The 27,543-nt window shown below is 36.5% G+C and overlaps 1 protein-coding gene across 1 annotated transcript in view; it reads left to right on the top strand.

Moving 5' to 3' along the window:
• SLC30A7 (solute carrier family 30 member 7) overlaps positions 1–27,543 on the top strand; it is a 37,817-nt gene that overhangs the window by 5,014 nt on the left and 5,260 nt on the right. The window contains exons 4-10 of the mRNA XM_081946451.1: positions 3,309–3,396; positions 4,248–4,374; positions 5,898–6,041; positions 8,152–8,202; positions 13,029–13,164; positions 26,241–26,331; positions 27,099–27,248. Of these exons, the coding sequence (XP_081802577.1) occupies positions 3,309–3,396; positions 4,248–4,374; positions 5,898–6,041; positions 8,152–8,202; positions 13,029–13,164; positions 26,241–26,331; positions 27,099–27,248 (787 nt within the window). The remainder of the gene's footprint in view (positions 1–3,308; positions 3,397–4,247; positions 4,375–5,897; positions 6,042–8,151; positions 8,203–13,028; positions 13,165–26,240; positions 26,332–27,098; positions 27,249–27,543) is intronic.

Here is a 27,543-nt window from a genome sequence, read left to right as displayed (position 1 = left end):
AACAGTCTGGGATTTGTAGTAGAATGGTTAATGGAATCAGTCTATAAATACTTATTGTGGAATTTGGCTAATGAAAAATATACTATATTTCAATAAATTATTGCAAGAGAGGAGCCCAATCTCCAATACTTGCCTTGAGTAGTTCCTTTCTTGATAGTAATAACAATGTACTTAATTTAATGTAGTTAAATTAACCATGCCAAACTAATCAGCTGTTACTTAGTGCTGTTGCCAGCATATTTTCTAAATTCTGAAAACACTTGGTGAGCTCCTAAAGTTTGAAACTTCTATAATCTTCTTTCAAATAGATGAATCCTTCTGGTTTCCATTCTTTGTGGGTTTTCTTCAGTGTGGGATTGTCACTTCCTACTCTGTGGGGGAGCAACAGGATGCATTTTGTAGCTGCTATTGTCCTTCATCTAGTGTTATAACAGCACTTCTCTTTAGGCTACAGAATTTTTCTCCTTTCATCCATGTACAGGTGAAACTCGAAAAATTAGAATATTGTGCAAAAGTTCATTTATTTCAATAATGCAACTTAAAAGGTGAAACTAATATGAGATAAGACTCATTACATGCAAAGCAAGATAATACAAACTGTGATTTGTCATAATTGTGATGATTATGGCGTACTGCTCATGAAAACCCAAATCCACCATCTCAGAAAATTAGAATATTACATGCAATCAATAAAACAAGGATTGTACATAGAACAGTATCAGACCTCTGGAAAGTATAAGCATGCATATGTACTCAGTACTTGGTTTGGGCCCCTTTTGCAGCAATTACTGCCTCAATGCTGCGTGGCATGGAAGCTATCAGTCTGTGGCACTGCTGAGGTGTTATGGAAGACCAGGATGCTTCAATAGCGGCCTTCAGCTCTTCTGCATTGTTCGGTCTCATGTCTCTCATCTTTCTCTTGGCAATGCCCCATAGATTCTCTATGGGGTTCAGGTCAGACAAGTTTGCTGGCCAATCAAGCACAGTAATCCCACAGTCATTGAACCAGGTTTTGGTGCTTTTGGCAGTGTGGGCAGCTGGAAAATAAAGTCAGCATCACCATAAAGCTCGTCTGCGGAAAGAAGCATGAAGTGCTCCAAAATATCCTGGTAGACGACTACGTTGACCCTGGTCTTAATGAAGCACAGTGGTCCAAAGTCCTGTTGCTCAGTGGTCCAAAGTCCTCTTTTCTGATGAGAGCAGCTTTTGCCAAAAGCACCAAAAACTGGTTCAATGACCGTGGGATTACTATGCTTGATTGGCCTCTCCATTCTTCCTCCATACTCTGGGTCCTTGGTTTCCAAATGAGATACAAAAGCTGCTCTCATCAGAAAAGAGGACTTTGGACCAGTGAGCAACAGGACTTTGGACCACTGTGCTTCATTAAGACCAGGGTCAACACAGCCATCTACCAGGAGATTTTGGAGCACTTCATGCTTCCTTCCGCAGACAAGCTTTATGGGGATACTGACTTTATTTTCCAGCTGCCCACACTGCCAAAAGCACCAAAACCTGGTTCAATAACTCTGGGATTACTGTGCTTGATTGGCAAGCAAACTTGTCTGACCTGAACCCCATAGAGAATCTATGGGGCATTGCCAAGAGAAAGATGAGAGACATGAGACCGAACAATGCAGAAGAGCTGAAGGCCGCTATTGAAGCATCCTGGTCTTCCATAACACCTCAGCAGTGCCAGAGACTGATAGCTTCCATGCCACACAGCATTGAGGCAGTAATTGCTGCAAAAGGGGCCTAAACCAAGTACTGAGTACTTACGCATGCTTATACTTTTCAGAGGTCCAATATTGTTCTATGTACAATCCTTGTTTTATTTGCATGTAATATTCTAATTTTCTGAGATGGTGGATTTGGGGTTTTCATGAGCAGTACACCATAATCATCACAATTATGACAAATCACGGCTTGAACTATCTTGCTTTGCATGTAATGAGTCTTATCTCATATTAGTTTCACCTTTTAAGTTGCATTATTGAAATAAATGAACTTTTGCACAATATTCTAATTTTTCGAGTTTCACCTGTATTGACTTCAACTTTCCTCTTAAGGATCAGGGTACAGAGAGGCCATAAGGACATAGATATGATAGGGAGAGACAGATGGGTATGGGGAATTAGAGGCAGTCCATACCTTACTGAAGTTTGGGACTGGGAAGGATCAAGCTCAGAATGGTTTGGATTGTGTTAACCACAGTAGAGAGTGCTGGGATTTCTGTCATAAATTGGTGCAGTGACATGACATCTTGCATTGTAACTACATCAACTTAACAATGAAAATTCCAGTCTCAATTGTGGTTGTAAGTTGAGGACTATCTGTAAGCCTTATTTGTTCTCATGATAGTAGCTTTTGGTGATATAGAATCTACACTTGTAAATTTATGTATATCTAAATTTAAGTGAAAATACATTGTGTGTGTGTGTGTGTGTGTACATAACATACACATGCATACACATATATATGGTATATATGTTCTCTCTTTTCCTAAAAGTAAAGTCTCCCTTCCCTTTTTTTGTTGAACTTCCGGTGATTATTTCAACACATCCATGTAGTCATCTTGTCAGTATTACATGGTTTGTCATCAACACCTTAATCATGCAGAAAAAGTAATACACTTAAGCACACAACATAATACACTCTGCATTTAAGAATTCTGAGTTCAGAAATTTGTTTGAGTATCAAAGATAAATTGTGGATGCAATCTTCCCACAGAAAAATCCATTCATTGTTTTACTCCCCAATAGTTGTTTTCTCAATATAACGATCAACTGATGAGCTTCATAATTGATGTTCAATAGTAGGATGTCAGCAGTCCTTGATATCTACATCACACCATCAAGAGATCTACTGTTAGGCGCTGATCTTCCCTTCTGTTGATCTCTATGCTAAATGTATAGCTGTCACTTTTGGTATAAAGTAAAGGTGTGCAGTGTACATTACTGCTGAAGGTGGTATATGGGAGATAAGAGTGAAGCCATTGAATGTCCGCCTGTCTACTTTTTTTTAACATGGTTTTTTATTTGTCCAATCCCTTGCTGTAATATAAGATGTAAATTAAATGGAATGAGGAAGAACTGAAATAGTTGAAGTACTGCATTTCAAGACTTAACTATGTACTCTATAGTGATAAAAGGCCACTCCTTGCCTCTTTATATTCTACTTATTTGGATAACTGATCAAACACAGCTACATAGTATTTATCTTCTGTATTAGCCAGAATAGTGGCAAGACATGAAATTATTTGTGGATTTGCATTAATCTAGAATGAAATGATGTGCTTTTTTTCATCCTAGGTACGTTCGAGCAGAAGTATTAGCTGGTTTTGTAAACGGTCTATTTTTGATCTTCACCGCTTTCTTCATTTTCTCTGAAGGGGTTGAGGTATGTTTTGAAGATGGTTAAAGTATTTTCCTCTGTTACAGGAAGACATTTTTGCACAGCAAGTGAGTGTTTATTTTTAAATCCAGTTATGTTCACTTGGATGAAGTTATTGCTAAATGCAGCCCAGATAATGTAAAAGAGAATCACTTGATTGTGGCAGAGTATAAGATCAATAGATAAATAGGTCTTACCTAGTTGTTTAGGATAGGAAATGAATCAAAATGTCTTCAGGATTTGACAATTTTAAAATATCTTGCAGAAACAATTGAAATGAAATTCAGTGAGATTTACTTAGTAGTAACTGTGCGGAAGCTGGTAGCCTTACATACCAACCCTAATTCTTCAAGGAATATTATCCCATCATTTTTTCCATAGCAATGTTGAAAATCTGGCATTCTCAAATCTTCAAGACTTTAAAAATGTATGTAAAATAATAGTCCTTTTGATCACACTATATGTACATTTTATTATGTTCCCTTAATGTTTTCTGAACCTTACATATAGCCAGCAGTATCTAGAATTATTAGTTACCTTTTCATCATGGGTATCTTTAGTACCAATTAAAAGCCATCTAAATGGCCATCATGCCTACTTTTTTCTTCTTTGAACGCCATACATTATTTATGCACTTGGTGATCATGTCTCAAATCTCCCATCAGCCTGTTTCTTGGAATGATTTGAGTTACAATGTTAAATGAGATTATACTATGAATGCTTAGCAATCTACCATTGGTTTCTAGCAAACGAACATTCTGAATTAGACTGGGTTAATGTTTATGAAAAGTTGAGAAAACCTCATTAGTGAGATCTATGTATGAGTTTCACTGAAACAGTTGGTTTTTCTGTTACAGAGAGCACTTGAGCCGCCTGATGTGCATCATGAGAGACTACTTCCTGTTTCCATACTTGGCTTCCTTGTAAATCTGATAGGAATCTTTGTGTTTCAACATGGTGGACACGGCCATTCCCATGATTCTGGTAGGAAGTGTTACCCATTTGTTGTATCTTTGGCTTGTCCCCACAAAGCTTCAGAACATCTTTGTTTTGTCCGTTGTGTTAAAGGTCATGCAAACAGTCACATCTCTTTAATTTTAGTCAAAACAGGATAAATTTAGTCAAAACAGATAAAAGCTTAAAATTGACCCTATGATTCATTTGAACAAGTAGCACTTTTTGTTTGATCAACTAATTTGTCTTAGAAATATAGAAAATATGAAAAATCCTTTGCAGAAGAATTGTGGTGCTTAAAGTAAAAATATATATAGTTTGCAATAATGAGTAATTAACATAGAAATTATTGTTGTTAGTTGTGAAGTCGTATCCAACCCATCCAGGCCTTCCTATCCTCTACCATCCTCTAGAGTCCATTTAAGCTCACACCAACTGCTTCAGTGACTCCATCCAGCCACCTCATTCTCTGTCGTCCCCTTCTTTTGTCCTCAATCTTTCCCAACATTAGACTCTTCTCCAGTGAGTCCTTCCTTCCTCATTCAGTGGCCATTCATTCATTTATTCATTTATTAGATTTGTTAGCTGCTCCCTCTCCTCGAAGGGACTCGAGGAGGCCAAAGTATTTGAGTTTCATCTTCAGGATCTGGCCTTCTAAAGAGCAGTCAGGGTTGATCTCCTCTAGGACTGACTGGTTTGATCGTCTTGCAGTCCAAGGAACTCGCAGAAGTCTTCTCCAACACTATAGTTCAAAGTCCTCAATTCTTTGGCTCTCAGCCTTTCTTATGGTCCAACTTTCCCAGCCATACATTGCAACTGGGAAAACCATAGCCTTGACTATATGCACTTTTGTTGGCAGAGTGAATAAAAACACAAACTTTTTTATTTGAACTGTATGGTGTGCTTCGGATTATAGGTAAACTCAGAATAAAGCCACCCTCCCCCTTCTTTCTATATCTCCCGTATTAAACCACAGTTTACTATTGTATCTGTCCAAAACAACGTGGTTCAAAAATAATAAGTAAAACCAAGATAGCTTACTGATACAATGTAATTACACTCAAACTGTGTTAATGCATTAATTAATTTCAATTAATCAAGGGCACTTTGTGGTCAGGAGACTGCACTGGTCTGCAGATATATTTTAATATATATATTTTAATATATATTTAACATAAATATTCAGTGCCATCTTAAAAACATCCTTTCCTGCAAGGAAGAAAGATCAGGGCTTCTAAAATAGCTGCTGTGGTTCATTAATTCATTACATAAAAATTACATTTTCCCCCAGAGCTATTACGTAGCTTGGTATAGTACAACAACGGTGCAAATAAATAAAATTCACAAATGCAATTAAATTGTTCCAATGTAGATTTTGGAATCCCTTTAAGTGCAGCACGTTACCTGTTGGGGAACATCTACTTGCATGGACACTAGAATGTCATTTGGCTCTTTCTGCTAGATTCTTAACATATAACTTTTTTGTAACCTTAATCGAATCCAGAATCTTGATATGTATTATGATAAATAACATCCATAAATTTCTTTTGCAGGACATGAACATAGCCATTCATTGTTCAATGGGGGTCTCAATCACGGTCATGGAGGACATGGCCACAGTCACGATTCCAAGCATGGACATGGACATAACCACTCCCATGGGCATGAGCATGGACATTCTCACGATTATTGCCATGGTGGGTATGTGGTAATGTGCCGCAGGCTTGCACATTTATATGCTATGCGTCTTCAAAACGGGATACTTCGATAGATACAATGAAAAGATGCTAAAGTCTTCCAGTAACAAAGATGATTTGAAAATTGTTGAATCTTATCTTTGGCTAGCTAATCAATTTCCTGCTGTTTCTGTAATAATAATGATTTGAAAGAAAACGGTAAGGTAACCTTTGGTCTTACCTCATTTACTAGACAAGGTAAGTCTACATCAGGGGTGTCAAATTCATCGCCCACGGACCGGATGCATCACACGCTGGCCACGCCCACTCCCGTTTTAGCAAAGGGGGGAAAAGTTGTGATATGTCATGTGAGGTCAATGTATCGTGAGTTTGACACCCCTGATCTACATCATGCATCATATGTCTGCTCCCCAGAAATTGTGATGTGCATGTACTGCCATTTGGCTATATGATGCTGTGCCATATGTATTTATTTATCATATTTAGAAACTGACCATCTCCCTCATAGACCAGTGGGCGGTGTACAACTCAACATAAAAACATATGTAAGGTGGTACTTAAAATTACACTTGTTTTTAGTTTCTTTAAGATACATGATAGTTTTAACCACATTTTTAAAAGAACCAGGGAATTTTAGTTTAGAGAGGTAATAAATGCAGAGGAGAGAAAGGTAATTCTTCTTCTGCTTTAAACCATGTTCTTGTTATGAAAAGCAGGTGCTTTGTGGTCAGTATGAATGCTGTAATAGTCTAAACCTGGGATCTAATTTCCATGACTTTATTCAATAAGTTTATGTACTGTCACTTAGCTAAATTTTTTATGGGTTTGTGTTGAGAATAATAATATACAGCAGTACTATCTTTCTACCCTGAAGGAAGAATATGCTAATTGTGCTGTTTATTACATTTTGACAACTAAATTTAATGCATTTATTAGAGAAGGGACAGTGTTGGGCAGTTTTACATATGCAGAGCTTCTTCCCTATAACTAAGCAAACAAAAAAGAAGCTTTGTTATGTGAAGGTTTAATGGTTCTCTCTACATCTTTCTGTTTTTAAAGAAAATTACTTGGCAATATTTATTTACTCAGAGAAAATTGTTGGTAGTTTGCTATAGCAGAATCAAAATATCCATAAGATAATTTAGAAAACTGATAAAATGCTTACAAAACTGTGAATGTAAGCCGGTGTCTGAAGTCTGACAGCTATTGATATTGAGCATCTGAGGACAAACCATCTCCAGATTTCACATGTGGTGCGGAAACCCTTATCTCTGTTGAATTGAGAAGACTGAATAGAGAAGGCTGTTTGAAGGAGACGACCTGGGGCAAAGACATAAGGGGCTTTGCAGGTTAAAACTAACACATTGAATTGTACTTGGGAACCTCTGATACACTGAGATATTAATAGGGTAGTTTTAGAGCACTATGAATCTTTGTAATATCATCAGATAAATCTTTCCTGAATTGTTGACGTTAATGTTCTTGTCATATTAATTTTGCCTTAATATACAGTATCCTGATTGTAATTTGGCTTCTTGATTTTTAAATGAGTGTTTGACTAAACTTGGGTATTGGGCACATGTGATTCTAGAATACTTTTCATTTGATTAAAAAACGTTGCTTTCGAACGCACAAAAGCATGAGCACCACAGCTGAATGTGATTCATTAAAGCAACTGCTTAATTTTCCAAAATTGATTTGGCTAAAGCAGAAGCCTCCCCTGGTACACCCTTGCTCCTGGAAAAAGATGTGTCCCTTCTCAACGGAGCTTATTGATTCTTTAATGTGAATTGGAAGCCTACACAGACTAATTCACTACCTAGAAATCCTGTTTCTGTATGCTGTTTATTAGACAACAAGCCTCTTAGCATGGTTGAGACTACATTGCATCTCACTTGCTCTGCTTTTTATCCTATATTAAATAAGGTGTAAAAATGCTTGGAAATGTCTTGTGTTTTGGAGAATTTACTTTAATTTTTAACTTAAACGTTACTGGTTTCTTTTGGCTAGGAAGATCTGGAAGGTGTACTTGAAGTATATAATACGATTTCTTCAGCAAAGGCCACATTGAAAGGATAAATGTCTTTTTTTCTTTGTACCATTTTTACAGATGATCAACCCATTGAGTTGGCTGCAGGATCCAGCAAACAGATTTTAGAAGGTATGATATAGATACCTTGTGTTACATTTAGGCTAATGCGAAACAAAAGTATAGTATGCATTTTGGAGAAAAATCTAACGCCACACATCAGATAATATTACTTATTGAGATTAAGAACAGATAAATTAATTTGTTTTTAGAATTCTATTAATGAATTAAATGAATTAATAAATAAATATACAGTTTTTTCTATTTCCAAGCAAATGTTCATATATTTGAAAGTTGGTGATCTCTGTCTTTCAGAATCCTCCTAAATTCTATCAAAGCAGTAACTTAAATTAGTTGTTCTTTTCTTCTTAAAAGGTACATGAGCTGATATATAACGTAATAATAGATTTTTAAAAGAATATTGCTTCTGAAAATACATTAATAAATGCTATCCTACCTTGAGATACTTTGAATAACTCTTCAGTTAGAAAAAGATAAATGAGGCAAACAGAAAGAACCTGGGGAAAACTCTCAAAGGTTCTATTAAACTGACTTATTTTATTCAGCACCACAAATATTTTAGTCTTAGGAAAAGTACGATTACTTTAATGTCTAAGTATATTGCAGAGCAGCTTTTGAAATTTTTATAGAACCAGAACTTTTTTCTGATTGTTGTAATGCGGTAAATCTTTCACATTACTAACAAGCAAACTAGTTCAAATATATACCAAAATATATTTGACAAGGGAAAAAAGCAAGGATAAGTTTGAAAAGAGTCTAAAAATAGAGGTGGTTTGGGGCTACCAGATTGGGAATTGTATTACCAGGCTTCGATACTTGGGTGAAAGAATGGATTGGTTTGTGGAACAAAAGACTATTGACCTTGGAGGGACGTGATCTTGAATTAGGTTGGCATGCTTTTTTATGGTATGGAAAAAATGAAATGCATAGCTATTTCCAAAGAGACTATATTAGGAATGCACTATTATTAGTATGGGAGAAAATTAAAGAACAACACTATTTGAAAATACCGGTATGGCTCTCCACAATGGAGGCACTGATTTATCCAAATGTTATTGATATAGTGAATGTTATTAGATATAAAGATATTTTAAATGAAAAGGGAGAACGTAAAACTAAGCAGGAACTCTGTGATCAAGGAATTGAGATAACATGGTGGTCATATGTGCAGATACAATCTAGATATGAGAAAGATGTTAAAATGTATAGTTTCTATAAAGAATCAACAGAATTAGATATTAACAGGAACAGATGAAAAATTAATAAAGAAAATATATAGGTATTTGTTAAGTATTAAGATGGAAGAGGAAGAAGTAAAAGAAACAATGATACTATAAATTTTTTGGCTATCCGATTGAGTTAGATAAATGGCAGAAACTATGGGATAGAAATTATAAATTAACAATGTCTACTGCATACAAAGAAAATATTTATAAAATGTTTTATAGATGGCATTTTCTGCCCTCAAGGTTAGCAAAGATATTTAAGCATAAATCTGCAAAATGTTGGAAATGCCATCAGACTCCTGGCTGTACTATCATTTGTGGTGGAACATGTCAAAAAGCGAAAAAATATTGGACAAAAATACATACATGGATGGAAAAAATGATAAAACAGCATATTAATTAGAAACCAGAGACATTTTTGGTGGGCATTTTACCAGACAAGTATAATAAAAGGAATATATATATTTGACTTTACATGTACTGACTGCAGCTAGAATAGTATTTGCACACCAATGGAAAAGTGAAGAGATACCAACAGATGAAAATGTGATTTAAAAAATACTTATAATTAAGGAAAAGAAAGAAACTAAATATTTTTTTGACTTGGGGCTTATTTTATCAATGGTTAGCTGACAAAAACAGGAGTAGAAATAGGGAAATATATGGAAGGATCAGTGATATAAGGAAGGTATGTTAAATTGGTTAAACAAATAATATTGCTATCATTAATACTATTATAATTAGTACTAATGCAATGAATACTGTTTTAAACATCTTGACTATTATTTCCTAAAACGACTTGTACCCAGACAACACACTATTCAATTGAAATTGGAATTTTTGTATGTTATAAAACAAAACAAAAACTTATGATTAAAAAAACCCAAAGCAGACTAATTCTGATTTGTACCTCTGATTTTCTAGCATTTCATGTTTCTTTCAGCTTCTGTGGTTAACAATATTTTAACTAAAAACTGGAACACTTGAAAAAAAATCAGTGGAATAATTAAGCTTATAATCAATATTGATATAAGTGACTTTCTTTTTGTAACTTTATGTATTGCATTTAAATTAGCACTTTACAAATTTACAATTTATAATTTGAATTTACAATTTGAACTCACAATTGTAAGCCAGTGATTTTTATTTAGGTCTGTCTGTCTGTCAATCTATCGATCTATATCATCCTATATAATTTTTATTAAGAATAGTGAAAGAATAGTGAAATGTAATACAAACTAACCTTAAAGAAAAACAACCTCTTTGTTTCCATTTTCCATCTCTTAATCTAAACAAATCCATAATAGTTCAGCTTTCCAGTCCTGATGTCAGCAGAAGGTCTGTAAAAGGTTGCCAGAGGTAACAACATGACTTGTTTTAACCTTGATTAAACACACCAACTTTATAAACCAACTTTTAGCAATCTTAACCTTTAATTCATTCAAATATTGTCATGGGATTAGATTTCTTTTCATTTCTTCTTTGTCCCATCACACAGATTTCTTCAAATATTTTACAAGCCTCTTTTGTAAACTGAGTAGCAGAAAACTACCAGGTTATTCTTTTGGTTTGTCACTGCTTTGAACGTTAAAGCCTCAGGCAATTTTCTTGTGTAGATTCAATGAAACATTCTTCTTGAAGCCATTCTCTTGTCCTATCAATTTAAGTCTATTTTCTATATCATTTCTATCTTGTCAGTTAAAACTTCGTTCAACATTTGCCAGTTCTTTAAAGCACCTTTTAGACATAGTTTATCTAGAAGCAGACATCATTACTGACATTTTTGATCTTGTAGCTACTATTTTCTGATTTCATTCTTTAAAAGTCTCCTTCAGTCTCTGATAGTTGATCCTGTCATAGGTGATATCTCATCCCTTCCTTACCTGCAGAAGTTTTCTGATCTATCCCAAGTTTCTTTGTCTCTGCTGAAGTTGTTGGTTCCACTTTCACAGAGCTGTCTTTAGTTTGCCACACACCCTCCACCCCGCAAAGCCTCATCAGTGTTTGATTTTTGAAGTGTATACTGTGTGTATGTGTGTAGAGAACTACTTTCTAATCTGTATTTCCACTATGTGGCTGCAGAGGGTGCTAAATGATCTTCTTATACTACTCATGTACCATACTTTTAGTCTTGCAAACTTCTGACTTGCTCATGTCATATAAAACGACTTCGGTAACTTGATTATTGTAGTTTTATTTTTCTCTGATTAAAAGACAGCACACAGAATAGCATTTTTGCCTTCAAGTTTATCAATAGGGAGAAGGGACTGTATTCCTTATTTTTGGATAGCTGTTAAACAGTTTTTTGGGAATCCATTGACTCTGAAACTTCCTCAAATCTGTGAAATATACTGTATAAAAAGTTAAATACTGCAATTTGTCAGGAAAAAGAATGCGTGGACAGACAAGGGGGAAAAATCCAACACCTGAAGTGCACCAGGGGTTATGAAAACTGGCAAAACTTCTTTGCCAAGCTAATTAATTCAAACAACAACAAAAACACCCAGCAACGTTTTGCCAAAGTTTTCCTTTTTTGTGGTATTGTATTTTGGAGACGTGCACTTTAGTTTGCATTATTTGTTGCAACCAAATGTATGCTGGATCAAACCATTTGTAAAAATAATTACCAAAAATGTTAAGTTCTCAAAAATTATTTCAGTCATGAGACAGTCGATGAACAGGTGATCTTTAGAGGGATATGAGAAAAATTTATTGAGAAGTTATTTCAGTAGTTGCGTTTTTAACATACTTATTCCAAGAGTCCTCCAGATGGCTTTCTATTAAGGGAGAGCAATATTAATAATGGTTGCTATGAAAAAAATGGTCTCTATAAAGGCTAGTGAATATGCATCTACTAATTTATTTGCCCTACTGATGAAAACGCTATATTATTTGTATCAACTGATAGTGAGGAGTGAGATAATTTTCCTTACTAATGGAGTCTCCTAGGAGCAACCTGCCTTTTGTTAACTACTGAAAGACCCACCAGCTACTTTTCACTTTGGAAAACTTTCAGACCTTCTGATCATAACCAAGTTGTTGAGTATGCACAGTCCCAAGGGCCCGTAACAATGTTTCTCATTTTTTGCAAATCAGAAAGAAAAAAACTCCCCATGAAGTAGAAGTTATTTTCATGCCTTGCCTTTCAGCTTTGAAAATACACACAACAAATAGAATACAGATACGTACAAATAGAAATAAAATGTATGCACATTTCAACTCAAAAGCTTGGCCATACAATATATTAAATGCTACTGAGATAATTTAATAAGTCACATCATTAATTTGCAACCTTTGATTCTTACAAAATAATCATTTATTTACAACTCTCTATCTTTCTATAAAATATAAAGAAAATCATATGAAAATTTATATTTATTAATATTTTTATGGGGATAAAGACCACAAATGTCATAATGTGGCCCTGCTTCTGTTGTGTAGTCTCATATGGGCTTGGAGTGGTTATTGTGCTAAAAACACAACCGAAAAGGGATCAATAATAGTCAAGATGCTAGTTATATGAGGAACATTGTTAATGTAAATGATGGTGTACAATACTGTTATTCTCTGGCCCTTTATTTAAAGTCTCTTTGAAAAATTGATCTTGGAAAAAAGTTTTATAACTTTTACTCAAAATGTATTCTCTTTCAGGTGTATTTTTGCACATTGTTGCTGATACCCTTGGAAGTATTGGAGTAATCATATCTGCAATATTAATGCAGAATTATGGTTTGATGATTGCTGACCCAATCTGCTCGATGCTTATAGCTCTGCTTATTGGTGTAAGGTAAGCATTGCAAAGAGTGAAGATTTAGAATTGCAACATTTAGAAGGGTAACAAATATCACTTGGCTGGCTGTCACCTGTTCCAGCTGTAAAAATTCTCTTGTAATTACTATTGTAATGAAGCTTGGTTTAAAGAGTCATCAATATTATTTTTTTCCTGACAGTATTGACATTTTTGTCAAGTGCCTGAGTGACAGCTGAGTTATATGTTGTTGCATTACAGTATAGATTTTTATTGAAAGGGAGGGAGGGAGAGGGTGTGTGTGCATATATGTATATTTAGGATATGTTGTATTACTAAAAGAAGCAGAATGGCCTCAAATTCAGTGCATTGTAGTTCGCCTCTAATTGTCTGGTCACCATAGGAAGATGGTTATACACTTAACTAATTTTCTTTCTTGTGTGAGGTCACTTTCTGTAGAGAGTTTGTGTTTATGAAGTATTGTGTTTAATCAAGGAAGCAGTTGGAGGTGATCTTAGAGATACAAAAATCATCAATCATTAGACTATTAAGTAAATAGTGTGGCAAGGACTGCAGTAGATTTATCATGCATATCAAGCACTGCCATTCAAAAATGGGCAGAGCCTTTCTTGTTTTGGGAGAGATCTGGGATTTCAAGATTTACCCTAACTCTAACATTTTGTTATGAAAATTCCGTAAATAAGCTAATAGGCCACGTTAGCCAATAACAAAAATAATACATAATATTTATCATATTTGCTTGACTTTGGCTTATTTTTATTAGCACTAACAAATATTGGTTGTCCTTGCTTTACTTTTGCTGTGCAAGAAAACCTTTTCTGTTTTGAATAAGTATAATCTTTATTGTCATTGTAGTGAAATACAACGACATTGGTTAAAAAAAAAGCTAGTAATTTAAAATAGGAGATTGAAAATACTTAACTATGCAAGTTCTCCAGAGATTATAGATATACTGTTACATGCCATGGTAGGTGGTAATGCTAAAGATACATGAATATTTAGGAGAGAAGCTAAATCCAACTATCACTAATGTGCATCACTAATATTTAATAATAGCTTGTCAAGTAATCAGTTAGTGCCATTACATTCTATGGAATTGAGAGTTTTGTCCATTGCAGTTGAATTCATGCTATAATAAACAACATTATGCTTTGAGCTAAATGTTTATGGAGATTCTCACTCATCCAGGTCATAGTTCTCCCAAAGGTGCAGAAGCTTCTTAGATGAGAAGCAAAACGTCTTCAAAGAAAAACCAGAAAGTCCTGTTGCCTCTTGAAAAAGCACCTTTGGGACAACCATGAACTGAATGACTGAGAATCTCCATAGACATTTAGCTATACATTATGATTTGTTTAGGCAAATTTTAGTTCTGAAATTCCATGATAGAAATTAATTTTTTCAGTGTCTTGATGGAATTTGGTGGTTTTCGGTTTAGAAGACTGGTGAAACTGTTTTCCAGTAATCCCTGGATATTGCCATTTTAGTATCAAAATGATTGTCACTCATTTTCATGAGTTGCAGGAATAAGCCATTGGCCCTGTAAAAGCAGGAAAAAGGCAATAATCATGAGTGATTGCACACATGATAGAGAAAGATCTGAAGAAGAATAACCTCCAATTGCTTAGCTGCTAATTCTTATAAAAGGGCAATGTAAGCAGATGAAAAGCAAGAGGCCGGCAGCCCCTCTCCCATCTCTAGCTAACATTGCTACACTTCTGAGCTTTTGAATAGAAAGATGTTCTGAGACTAAAAATTCTGTCTAGTTTGTGAGATGAACTCTCAGAAACCTCTTTCAAATTCAGCTTCAAGAGATCTGATTCTGAAAAGACCCTGAGCAGAGGAATAAGTCTTGGGCTTGCACAAAGAAGATTGTATTGCATTAGCCCATCTGTTTAAATAAAGTTTGGGTGAACTGGCCTTCAACTTAATTACCATTATGCTTTGACTCTGCAGACTTCCTGTATTTTGATAACGGGGATTGGTTTAAACTGTTCATTATTATAGTTTAATACTGAGAACGGTGAGATCACTCTGTTCCTCCAGCAAAGCATTTCCAGGCTGCATAATAGAGGCTCAACATTTGCTAGATCATAAATTTTGTTTTGGTCTGAACATCAGACTGAAAAGTGCTGAACCATACACGCCTAGTGCTAGACAAGTTGTATTTGGTTTTGCAGTTTAGAAAGAAGGTAGATTAATGGCGTAGATGAGTAAGTAGTGAGATTGTGGTGCTGAACTGAGCATAGTTGGCAATTGAATGTGAGGATTCTTTAGAACAGGGGTTCCCAACCTTTTCCCTACCCTTCGTCCCTAGAACGCTTCTGATATATTCTCGCATCCCTTACAAAAGTAAATAATTATATGCATATAATTATGCATATACACTGTAATTTTGAAACTTCTGAACCCAGGTTTTCTCACCCCCTGGAATATTGTCTTGCACCCCTACAGGTTGCTAGTACCCCTTGTTGGGAACTCATGCCTTAGAATGATACTTCAGATGAAAACAAGGGTCGTGCTGACACCCTAGATCAGTGATGGCGAACCTATGGCACGCGTGCCACAGGTGGCACGCGGAGCCATTTGTCAGGGCACGCAAGGCGCTGCCCTGTCAGCTGGCCAGTGCACATGCATGCACTGGCCAGCTGAGTTCACCCTTTTTTAAAGCCATTTTCGCCCTCCCCAGGCTCCAGAGCCTTTATAGGAGCCTGGGGAGGGCGAAAAGAGCCCCCCTGCTGCCCCCGGAGGCCCTCCGGAGACTTCATGAGCTTCCCTGAAGCCTCCGGAGCGCAAAAAAAATGGCCATACGGGCAAACCGGAAGTTCGGGAACGGACTTCCGGTTTGCTTGGAGGTCGTTTTGACTGCTCCGGAGGCTTCAGGGAGCGTCCTGAAGTCCCCTCAAGCCTTCGGAGTGCTCAAAACGACCCTCCGAGCAAACAGGAAGTCACTTCAGGTTTGCTTGGAGGTTCGTTTTGACTGCTCCGGAGGCTTCAGGGAAGCATCCTGAAGGTCCCTCAAGCCTCCGGAGGGCTTCCGGGGAGGCGGGGGAGGCTGTTTTTGCCCTCCCCATGCTCCTATAAAGTCTCTGGAGCCTGGGGAGGGCAAAAAAAGCATGCAAAAAATGGGGGCTCGCGCCTGTATTGCGTGCATGCGCACTGGGGGAGTCGCACATTGCATTATGGGTGCGGCACACCTGCACACTACCCCCCTGCGCTCCCCCCACTTATGGCACACGAGCCAAAAAAGGTTTGCCATCGCTGCCCTAGATGCCAGCAAGCGCTTGTAGAGAATGGATTGAAAATTTTAAAAATAATTTACGTTCTCTATACACTTTTGCATCAATATTTTTAAAAATGGTTGAATTTAAAGTTTGCCATCCAAATTAAATCCAAGTTGAGAAGGATACTTCTCAACTCAAAATAATATACATAACTCTTTGTTAGTTTTCTATTGCAACTTTTGTTCAGAAGCTGACTTGGAATATAATAGCTTCTGCTCTCATCTATTTTATCCTACAAAGTCCTCTGTGTTAGGTTGGGTTGAGAGAATGGCCCAAAGTCATCTAGTTTTCATGGCTGTAAGGGGAGGCTTGAACTGGGTCTCCCTGCCCCAGATCCAAAGTTTTAACCACTACACTAGTTCTCTTTAGTGAAACTTCCTGATCCATGGTGATTTTACAAAGGCTTGTTGTGGTTGTAACAAAAACCTTTTCAGATACAAAAAACTAATGAGAAGATATTTTCTCTTTTGCACATCCAGGATTCACTATTAGGAAAACGTAACAAAAATAGCCTGGATGAGCAAAATATAAAATATCTTGCCACCTTTATCTTATGATAAATCACTACTTAACACACTAGTTTTGGGAAAAATACTAAATATTATGAGTAAAATTAAATTGGAAGGGCATATTAGCTTCCTGGCCAACCATTTGAATCATATAATTTAGTGCAGTCTTCCATAGTCTGGGATGCTCTAGTCAGCATCCCAGAGAATTCTGGAAATTGAAGTCCACACATCTGGTGATATCTTGACTGGGAAAGCTGCTTTAGTGAGAGCATGCTTAATCTACTATGGTGGAGTAGGACACAGTTTTTATGGCAAATTATTATGTTCATCACTTCTGTTTGCACAGTAGAACTCGTGTGTGTGTGTGAGTAAGTTTTTAAGGGAGGAACTATATAAATAAGATCAGTTTGGATGACAGAATATCAACTGTCAGGAGAATTAGCCCAGTTGGATCCAAACTAGATTTCATGTATGCAAGTGCCTCACCTTCACTGTCTGTGCTTTCTTATCTCATACTTAGCTGAAGTAATAGATTATGCTTTGAATCACTTAACAACGTATCGTTGAAACAACTCTTTGTGGACCATCTATGGCAGGGGTGTCAAACTCGTAGTCCGCAGGCTGGATACGTCACGCACTGGCCATACCCACCCCGTTTTAGTGAAGGGGAAAAAAGTCACAATACGTCACTTGATGACAATGTGTCATCGGGAGTTTGACACCCCTGATCTATGGCAAGAAGTGAGGATAAGTTGTTTCATAGGAGGTAGTAAAATACTATCCTGGAAGCTGCCTTTTTTTTTCTTTTTCATATTTTACATTTATCATTTCTGAAATTCTGAAGCGTGATAGTTTCAAGGATTGATTCACCATGGTATAAACCAGAAAACTTTATGTTATCTTATTCTATAGAAGATTTCTCTTTTCTGAAAATGAAACTTGATAGGGTTGGATCCCTTAGTGTTGGCAAAATAGTATCTGCCATTATAATTTAAAATAAATGTATTTATTTGTGATACCTTGCCTGGGAAATATAAGGATTCATATTGCGTTTCACTTCTTTTTATTTGAAAACATGATAGAAAGGTAGTAACCAGAAGCACATAAAAATACATTGATTTGGAACTCAAGTGTTAGAAAATGTTTTTATTCAATTTTCTAAAGATGTGTGCTAGTTCTTATATTGCTTTTGTAGGGTTCATATTGACATAGGAATGCTTCTTAAATCTTGATTAATTGATTGATTAAGAATTCTAGCCAAGCTGTCCTGCCATTTTAACAACATAAATCAGGCAATAACTCTGCCTATTGCTGTAATAGCTTCATTGCTGGTTCACTTCTTGCCTCAAAACTTGATTTGAAACTTTTAAAAAATCAATCTTTTAGATTAAAAATAATGTCCATCACAAAAAAGGAATTTGTAAAAAGCATGCAGTGATGGAAGTTGTGGGTAATAGGACACTTGTTTCTGAATGCCAATTGCCTAAACTCGGTGTTTCACCTTAGAGTAAATCTAATTTTCCTGTCAAGACTCTCAAGTGTAATGCATTTTAGAAACATGCAGTTGTTCTTATGTTATTTATTTGGTGAGGGAATGATCCAGCTTGAAAGAAGATTATTTTGAAGTTTAACAGAGGCCTGTTTTTAATACAGTAGAGTGGTGGTTTTTCCTGTGTAATCAGGAGAGATTGTTTTCTTTAAAAATAAATCTGTGCCATATAAATTGCTCATCTTAAATTCCCATTTTTGGTTTGGAAGTAATGGCTCATTCTTTCCCACATTCTCTACTTTTTTTTAATCTAAGTCTGAATTTATATTGATACATTCCAGATATATTTGCTGTGATGCATTAGAGCCTATAACAGCAGAATTGGGCTTTTAACTATATGCTACGTGCCATGAAATATTGCAACTCTTATTCCATTACATCCTTATGGGCAAAGTTCTGCAGTGGAAAACTCACAGGAGAGCTATATTAATATAGTTGTTCATTGCTGCAGTTTGGAATAGGACGGGGAGGCTGCTTATGGGAATCTGTGAGAATATACTATGGCTGCTTAGTTCAGTTTCAAATCATAACTGCATGACTAAACATGCAAAGATTTGGTTCAAATATCACCCTAAGCCATCATATGTGCTTTTGATTTTGGCTTAGCATGTTATACCAATTCTATCATGATAATGTCTTCCTCTTCTGCTGTTTGCTTTGTTTTGTTAGAACTAGTGTGCTATTGTGATAGATGGTGCCCACAGAGGGGGAGCTGATGTGATGGATTTCAATGAAGTGGCAGTTTCTCAGGAAGGAGGGACAAATTTCCAAAAATGGGAGTGAGACAAGAGGCAGCATAACCAAGAGGCAGGTTAGGAGACAGAGAAAGAGAGTAAGATAGCCATCCATTAGGGTGAGACTGGTAAGGGTTTAGTCTGGCAAGATTCCTGTCTACTGTAAACAAATAACTGAATTCTAGCTGGGTTATTGTTTGTCATTCTTGGGCTTAGCCTGACAACTATGCATTGAATTTACCGCACATACCATGTTTTAATTCTTCATATAGATAAACTTTAACATCTAACTGTAATTGATTCTGGAATTACAGTCTTAAATTGTGGCAGTTATGCGGGTCACCACGTGACCATTCCCAATTTTATGACTTTTTTGTGGTAGTCATTAATAAGTAAAGTCATTAAGTTTTGCGGTGGTTCGGCTCCTACCTCTCCGACCGGAAGCAATGTGTGTTGACAGGGGGGCAGAGATCGTCCCTGAGGCCACTCACTTGTGGGGTGCCACAGGGGTCGGTTCTCTCGCCTCTCCTGTTCAACGCATATGTGAAGCCGCTGGGTGAGATCATCCGTGGTTTTGGGGTTGAGTACCATCTTTACGCTGATGATACTCAGCTGTATATTTCAACCCCAAACCACCCCAACGAGGCTGTCGAAGTGATGTCCCGGTGTTTGGAAGCCGTCGGGGTCTGGATGGGGGACAACAGACTTAAACTCAACCCCTCCAAGACCGAGTGGCTGTGGTTACCGGCGCCTCGGTTCAGCCAGCTGACTCCATCGCTGGCCATAGGGGGCGAACAATTGTCCCCTGTGGAGCGGGCGCGCAATTTGGGCGTCCTCCTTGATGCCCGGCTGTCAATGGAGGACCATGTGGCAGCCGTGGCAAGGGGGGCGTTCCACCAGGTTCGCCTGGTGCGCCAATTGCGCCCCCTACTGGACCGGAGTGCCCTGCGCACGGTCACTCATGCGCTGGTGACGTCTCGCCTGGACTACTGCAATGCTCTCTACATGGGGCTTCCCTTGGGACGCATCCGGAGACTGCAGCTAGTTCAGAACGCAGCCGCGCGGGTTATTATGGGAAGTACACGTTACTCCCACGTAACACCTCTCCTGCGCGAGCTGCACTGGCTACCTGTGGCCTTTCGGGTGCGTTTCAAGGTATTGATCACCATCTTTAAAGCGCTCCATGGCAGTGGACCTAGTTACCTGCAGGATCGCATCCTACCACACACGTCCCTGCGACCTATCCGCTCACACAGAGAGGGGCTCCTCCTGGTGCCGTCTGCTAGTCAATGCCAGCGGGCGACACCTAGGAGTAGATCCTTCTCTGTGATGGGCCCAACCCTCTGGAATGACCTCCCCCCTGACATTCGAACTACCACCGACCTCCGTTCCTTCCGGCAAAAGTTAAAGACTCACCTATTTCAATCAGCTGGCCTGGCACTTTCTTAGTTTTACCTCCCGGGGATTTATTCATTTTAATTGGGTTTGGGGTTTTAAAAAGTTTTTAATATACTATATACTATATTAATATTTATTATTCTATGTACAGTCTTGCAACCTCCTCCACCTACGTATTTAATTATTTAACTGTTTGTATGTATTTTATAACGTATTTTAGTGACTGTACACCGCCCCGAGTCCCTTCCGGGAGAGGGGGCGGTCTATAAATATGAATAATAAATAAATAAATAAATAAACCAACTCATTTTAGCCATTGGGTGTTTTTGGCCAGAAACTGCAAGTAAATGTAAGTTTCTGGCAATAAATGCCAAAAATATAATAATATAACAATGTTGTGTCAAACATGTCTTTGTCTTTATTACCTTTGTTTTAATAATTGAAAATAAGATCTCTGAAATCAACATGCACATCTCTTAATAAACATATCCGGATAGAACAAAATATTTATCTTGGCGTTCTTTACTTTAGCTTGGATCAAGAACAAATAATGACAAAGAGAAATTACAAGTTTTACAGCACTCACATGACTATTTAAAAAAAAAGATTTTTTTATAATTTTAAAATGTGAAATGGAGGAGCTTTCAAGAATCTCTCTTTAACTTACTCTAATTTTTTTTTAATGAAATATCTCTCTAACACCTCCTCTCTTGAGTATTCAGTAGCATGTCCCCTCTTACACACATACACACACACACAGACACAGACTTTCCTGCATAATAAGGTTAAATAGATAGCAATAGCACTTAAACTTATATACCCCTTCATAGTCCTTTACAGCCCTCTCTAAGTGGTTTACAGGATCAGCATATTGCTTCCAACAATCTGGGTCCTCATTTGACCAACCTCAAAGGATGGAAAGCTGAGTCAACCTTGAGCTGGTGAGGATCAAACTGCTGGCAGTTGACAGAATTAGCCTACAATACTACGCCACCATAGCCCTATCCATTCTAATCTGTTTGGTTGGGAAAATGTTTCAAGTCAAAATTCATGACTGGCATGCCGGGAATTTTTTCCTTCCTGCGTTTTGATTTTGTTCATCTGCCTGATGATTTTAATCTTTTTCAGTATGATGCTCTGTTCCATTGAATAGGACTGGATGAAGAAAGGTAGGCACAAAGCATAAGGATTAAGGATGCCATTTCATTGTCCCTCTCTGGGCATGGCTGTCTTCCCATCTGCTTACTGTACTCTTCAGATATTATTCTAGTTCACAGTAGATTGAATGTGCTGACATATTTGCTTTATTAGGCTAAATAAAGTGGAACATTTCCCATTATTGTACAAGTTGCTTACTTGAGGAAAGCTACTATTTTTCTTTCATTAGCATTTAAATCATAGCAGGAGAAGGATTCAGGGATTCCTAGAGTTTACCTCTCCTTTGAGTCATATTGTTTTAAATTCTACCCTACTTTTCTGCATACATGTGCTCTAAGCAGCTCAGAGGGTAAGGATAGCTATACAGGACAGGAATATTTCTCAGATCTTTATTAAAATAGAAGTATTCTCTACTTCGGACTTGTGGGCATATTTTGCATTTTGAGAACATCCTATAGACATTCTTTTATTTATTTATTTATTTATTTTGTATAAAGTTTTTTATTTTTTCATTTTCATAACATATAACCACATGTATACTATTACATAGCCAACATCGTATTGCATTATTAAATGTTTACATCAATTCATTTTACCATCAACTCCCAAAAACAATGATTGGCTCTTCTGCTCTCCATACACCATATACCTTATCCATCACTTTCTTCTTCCTCTCTCTTTCCTCTGTCGTCCTTCTCTTCTCTACTTCCCCTTCCTCTCCTCCTCTCTCCCCTTTCCACTCCTTCTTTCTCTCCTCCTCTTCCTCCCACTGCCCTCTCTCCTATCCCTCTCTTCTCATTTACTTGGTGTATTTCAGCTTCTGAGCAAGGTCCATTTTATGCTGATGGTATTTATAATTCCTTTTCAATATACATAGTTAATTTTAACATATATCTTCCTCCTTTTTTTAAAAAAATAGAACAAAAAAGTATACATATATAGTCATTATGCTTTTAACACCCCCCCCCCCCCAACCTAATTTTGGTCGAGATGTAGACCTGGTTACAATTCCAAGCTATTCTCATTATATTTATATAATTATACATCCTTACTCGCCCCAATTTGTGATTCTGTCTTTAAATCTCAATAGTTTCCCATTGTAAGTATATTTCATGCTCCCCCTCCATTTTTCTATATCTTAGATTAGATTACCCTTAATTGTCTATAAATGGCAATCCTTACTGTTCAATGTTCATTACAATGCCCTTAATCTACTATATAGAATAACAAGCGGTACACATCTCACTTTGTTCAACATCTTAGAAGTTCTATATATGTCCATGTTTCATATATTTTAACCCATGCTTAATTGTCCTTCCATTGTCATATTCAATCAATTAACAACTCAGTTTAATTGTCATTTATAGAAGTAAATCACAAACCTCTGCTTTACAATCTCCCCATATCAGTTTCATATTTGTCCATATTCCATATATTTTAACCATATTCTATATATATTTGAATAGGGTGGACGTGTCAAAACAAAGAAAATGGAAAAGGCAGGAATAGAGAAGTGGGACAAAAGATTTACTAGGAAAAAAATCAGACAACTAGAAATTATTATATGGGAAAATATAAAGCTGAGATAAAGGGTTTACTCCTAAATATGACAATAAAACTGTGTTGCTAACTGATTGAATATGATAATGGAAAGATAACTATAGACGTTCTTTTATGTGGGAGCCTGCATGTGAACAAAATGGCTGCTCTGAACGGGCATTACAAAACACCCTGGAAAAGAAAGGCAACTTTAACGGGTTCACTCTTTTATCACTCCATCTACTTTCTTTTTCTGGCTAGTGGGCATACACAATCAGCATTCTGTTGTAACCCTTATTATTTTTGGCTTCTAAGAATGTCAGTGAAAGGCCCAGGAACACTCTGGAAATAAAGGTTATGCTAAAACCTAAAGCTCACCATTCGCTTTGTGAGCTTCCTTCTTGTTTAAAATAAAAAGAATCCAAAGAAAAATAAAATCAGATGGACAAGACAAGGCAGGTTTCTGTAGTTGTTACATTGGAGATCCAGGTAACACACAGCTTGGAACCAATTCACTCCCAAAACATTGAGCAGCAATACAAATGATTCCTTTATGTATGAAAATAATATTTTAAACTCAGGTAAAATCTCCAAGTAGGGCTTGATTGTGACTTCATGCCCATGCCTAAATACTTTTACCGTTACCTTCTTATGGGATGTTTTTTTGACTTCCCGATCTAACTATGATTATAGTTGTTTCCTGATGTCTCCCAGTCCTAAACTAGAGCCAGCCTTTCTTTGCTTTTCAAGATCAGCCAAGGTCAAGCATATGAGTAGTATAAACAGTTACACCACAATATCCGCAGTATTATCAGTTGTTTAAATCTGTAAGCCACAATACCATCTAATACAACTTTCCAATGCAGTCCAATGCAGTCATATATTAATAAGCAGCATAACCACCCCGCCACCCATGATCTAAATGATCTCAAAAGGCTTATGAGATCATCTAGATCAAGAGTTGATTTTGCAGTTCTTTGTTTCTAAAGGAATAATTGCTCTGATTCACTTTTTCCACATGTTTCAGCTGAACTTCATTTTAAGTCTTCTTGTATGGCTCTACTTTTAAAGCCTCCCTGAAATGTTATTAAAGCTAAGAATAAAAGAGTTTATTGCAGAGGGTAAACCTCCCCCCTTTTGGATCCCACTAAACCTCCCATTAACTAGCAGGCTCTAGGGAAACTATATTTTCTTTTCTTTTGAAGGAGAATACACTTGCCTTCATGTCCAGGCCCTGGTAGACATACATTGATTAGGCTACTTGGATTAAAGCCCTTCTCTCCTCTATTTTGATAGTTGTGGAAAACCACTTGGTTGGCTGGCAGTCAATAATCTCTTAGCCTTATGGAGTTCTTACACTTTTATTTGGTGTTAAATATTCATTTATACACCACCTTTCCCCTCAGAGAAAGTGTAATGTTGATGTTGAATGATTAATTTCCATTATGGGCAGACTTGTGATGGGAAATGATTATGTTTGCAGCAGAATGTCCAGGAATAATTTTCTCATTCTGTGCATTTACCTGTCTTTTGAAAAGAAGTATTATGAGGTAAATAGAGAATAAATTTTGAAAATTTGAAGATATAATTTTTCTGCCTAAGAGTTATGTTTTTAATTCACTTTCTTTCTACTGAATATCATTTAAGACTTATTTTACCCTTATATTTCTGATTGGTCTAAAGCGGAATTAAAGCTATGGAGCAATGAAGCGTTTTAATCTAGAGAGGAAACTGCATAGACTTTTCATCCGTTTTATGGTGTTATTAGAAAATTCCAAACCAGCCTTCTGAAGATTATTGATAATATTCCAAATCTAAGACTATTGGGGAGTCAGGGCATTTGATCCTAATCATTATAGTACCAAAATGACAAAATGTGTATCATGATGTCACAACGTGCTCCTCTTGTATTTGCAGTGTGATATCAGACACACATACCTAGTAAAGTTAGCATAACAACATCTTAATGTGTGTTCTGTTGTGCATCACACACTCCACGGGTACCTGTGGTGTGGTCAGTATTTGTGATATTAGAGTCATAAAATTCTATGATTCTAGCCCTTTATCATGGGAATTGTGTGTCTCCTATGATACTTCAATATGCTCATTTTATAGATGTCAAATGGAGCCTCTAAATTATTTCCAAATGCTCCCTGCTTGAGCTCTGGTAAAATCCCTGGGTTTCCTTATTTCAAGAAATGCAGAGATGGCTGTTTTACGCAAGTCATTTAATTATGGCTGAACATGTACCTACTAATTTAGTTTAGTTCTGTCATCTTTCTTCTTGTGTTCTCCCCTACGTGTACCCCTTTTCTTATTATTTTGGATTATAAATTAAACATTTTCTAAACCAGAAACAAAAGCAATCATCCTTTTTGAAAAAAATGTATGTATTCTCTATTTTGACAGTTGTTTTAGCTACTATTGCAACAGACCCTAAAGAGTTAGCACATTTGTTTTTCATATCAGTATTGCCATTTTTGTCAAGCACCTGAGTCAAAATTGAATTGTATGTTGCTGAATAGTAGTCTTGATCTTCTTTTTCTCTCATGAGAGATTATCCTAGTTAGTAAATTTCTTTTGAGAGAGAAGGAGAGGGAGAGGGAGAGGGAGGGAGGGATATTTAGAATATGGAAATCACTCCACAATATTTACATTTGAACAATTCAGCTTCAGCATATGTTTTGAATACAGGTGGTCCTCAAATAATAATTACAATTGAAAATGGAATTTGTGTTGATAAATGATGCAGTCATAAAGCAAGATGTTGTCAACACATTGCTTAGCGCTTGCAATCCCGGCACTCCCAGCTGTTGTTGTTAATCTAGAATATCTCTTCATCAGAATGAATTTAATTCCAGTATTTTCCATCCTTCCATCCATCTGTCTATCGTGTATTTAAAATAACTTTAAATAATATTTCTAGTGTTGTTCCACTCCTGAGAGAATCCATTGGAATTTTGATGCAGAGAACGCCTCCTTCTCTAGAAAGTGCTTTGCCTCAGTGCTATCAACGGGTGAGTTATAGTATTTTGATTGGTTTGAAACATACACCTCAAATAGAGCAGTAGCAGACATTTAACATCTGGGGAACACCTGTCCTCCAAGAAAGCCTATTCAAATCTCTTAGTAAATGGACAAAACCCTAAAACTAAAAATGATTATCTGATGAAAAAAAATTGTAAATTTTGGGCAATTTTCATTCTATACAATTCTCATAATTGTAGAAAGAATAAACAAACATTAATGACCAGACTAACTTTCAGTTATGTATGCCAATACAGTCTTCCCCAGCATGATACTTGTAGATGTCTTTTGGACCTTGGCAGGTGGTCTAAAACATTTGAAAGCAAATTATATTTAAAAAGTTTATTATTGATGATCATGTTACGTTATAACCCTGTTTTGTATATAATTTTTAAGCCTTAAGGCAATTTGCTTATTTGGGGGTTAATGTGAGGATGAACATAATTTTTGTTTAGGATTTTGTGCAATTTGATTTGGGATTTTTTTTAAAAAAACGGTTTAGTACAAAGTACTACAATGTTCTTAATAGCATGAAGGAAACATTTTTCAGAAATTGGGAAAAGAAAACCCTCTCTTCAAAATGAAATTGAGACTGATTTATTTAATAATTGGACATCTTTTGAGAGAATTCATTTTGCTTATTATGTAAGAGAATACATTGAATTATTCAGGGTTGGGATTAATTGATTCTTATAAACCCCTCTGGTACAACCATTTAAAAGAAGGAAAAACTAAAACACTAAATTCTGTATTTTAGGTTCAACAATTGCAAGGAGTTTACAATTTGCACGATCCTCATTTCTGGACTCTTTGTACTGATGTTTACATAGGGACTTTGAAACTATTTGTAGCTCCAGATGCTGATGCAAAGTGGATATTAAGCCAAACCCACAACATTTTTACTCAGGTAAAATTTGCATTTGTTTACCTAAGTTATAACTTACGATCCCGCTTTTGGCAACCGAGGAAAATTTCATTAAGCTATTTTTAGCCTGTTAAAAATAAAGTTGGGTTACAAAGTTCAGGACTTGCAAGAAGCCTTATTTCTGAATTTACTGTAAATTCTAAATAATCTAAATTCTATATAAAATTCTACTTACACTTATTTGTAGATATATATTCTTCAGCTTTGCAAATATCTGTCACTTTTCTATTCATTTTCTGTCTGTGGATCGCTTCACATGAGTAAATCTGCCTCTTAA

This window comes from Natrix helvetica, assembly GCF_964273705.1.
Source record: "Natrix helvetica genome assembly, chromosome: 3".
NCBI lineage: Eukaryota > Metazoa > Chordata > Lepidosauria > Squamata > Natricidae > Natrix > Natrix helvetica.
Note: the sequence above shows the minus strand (reverse complement) of the source record. Positions and strands in the feature narration are given on the sequence as shown.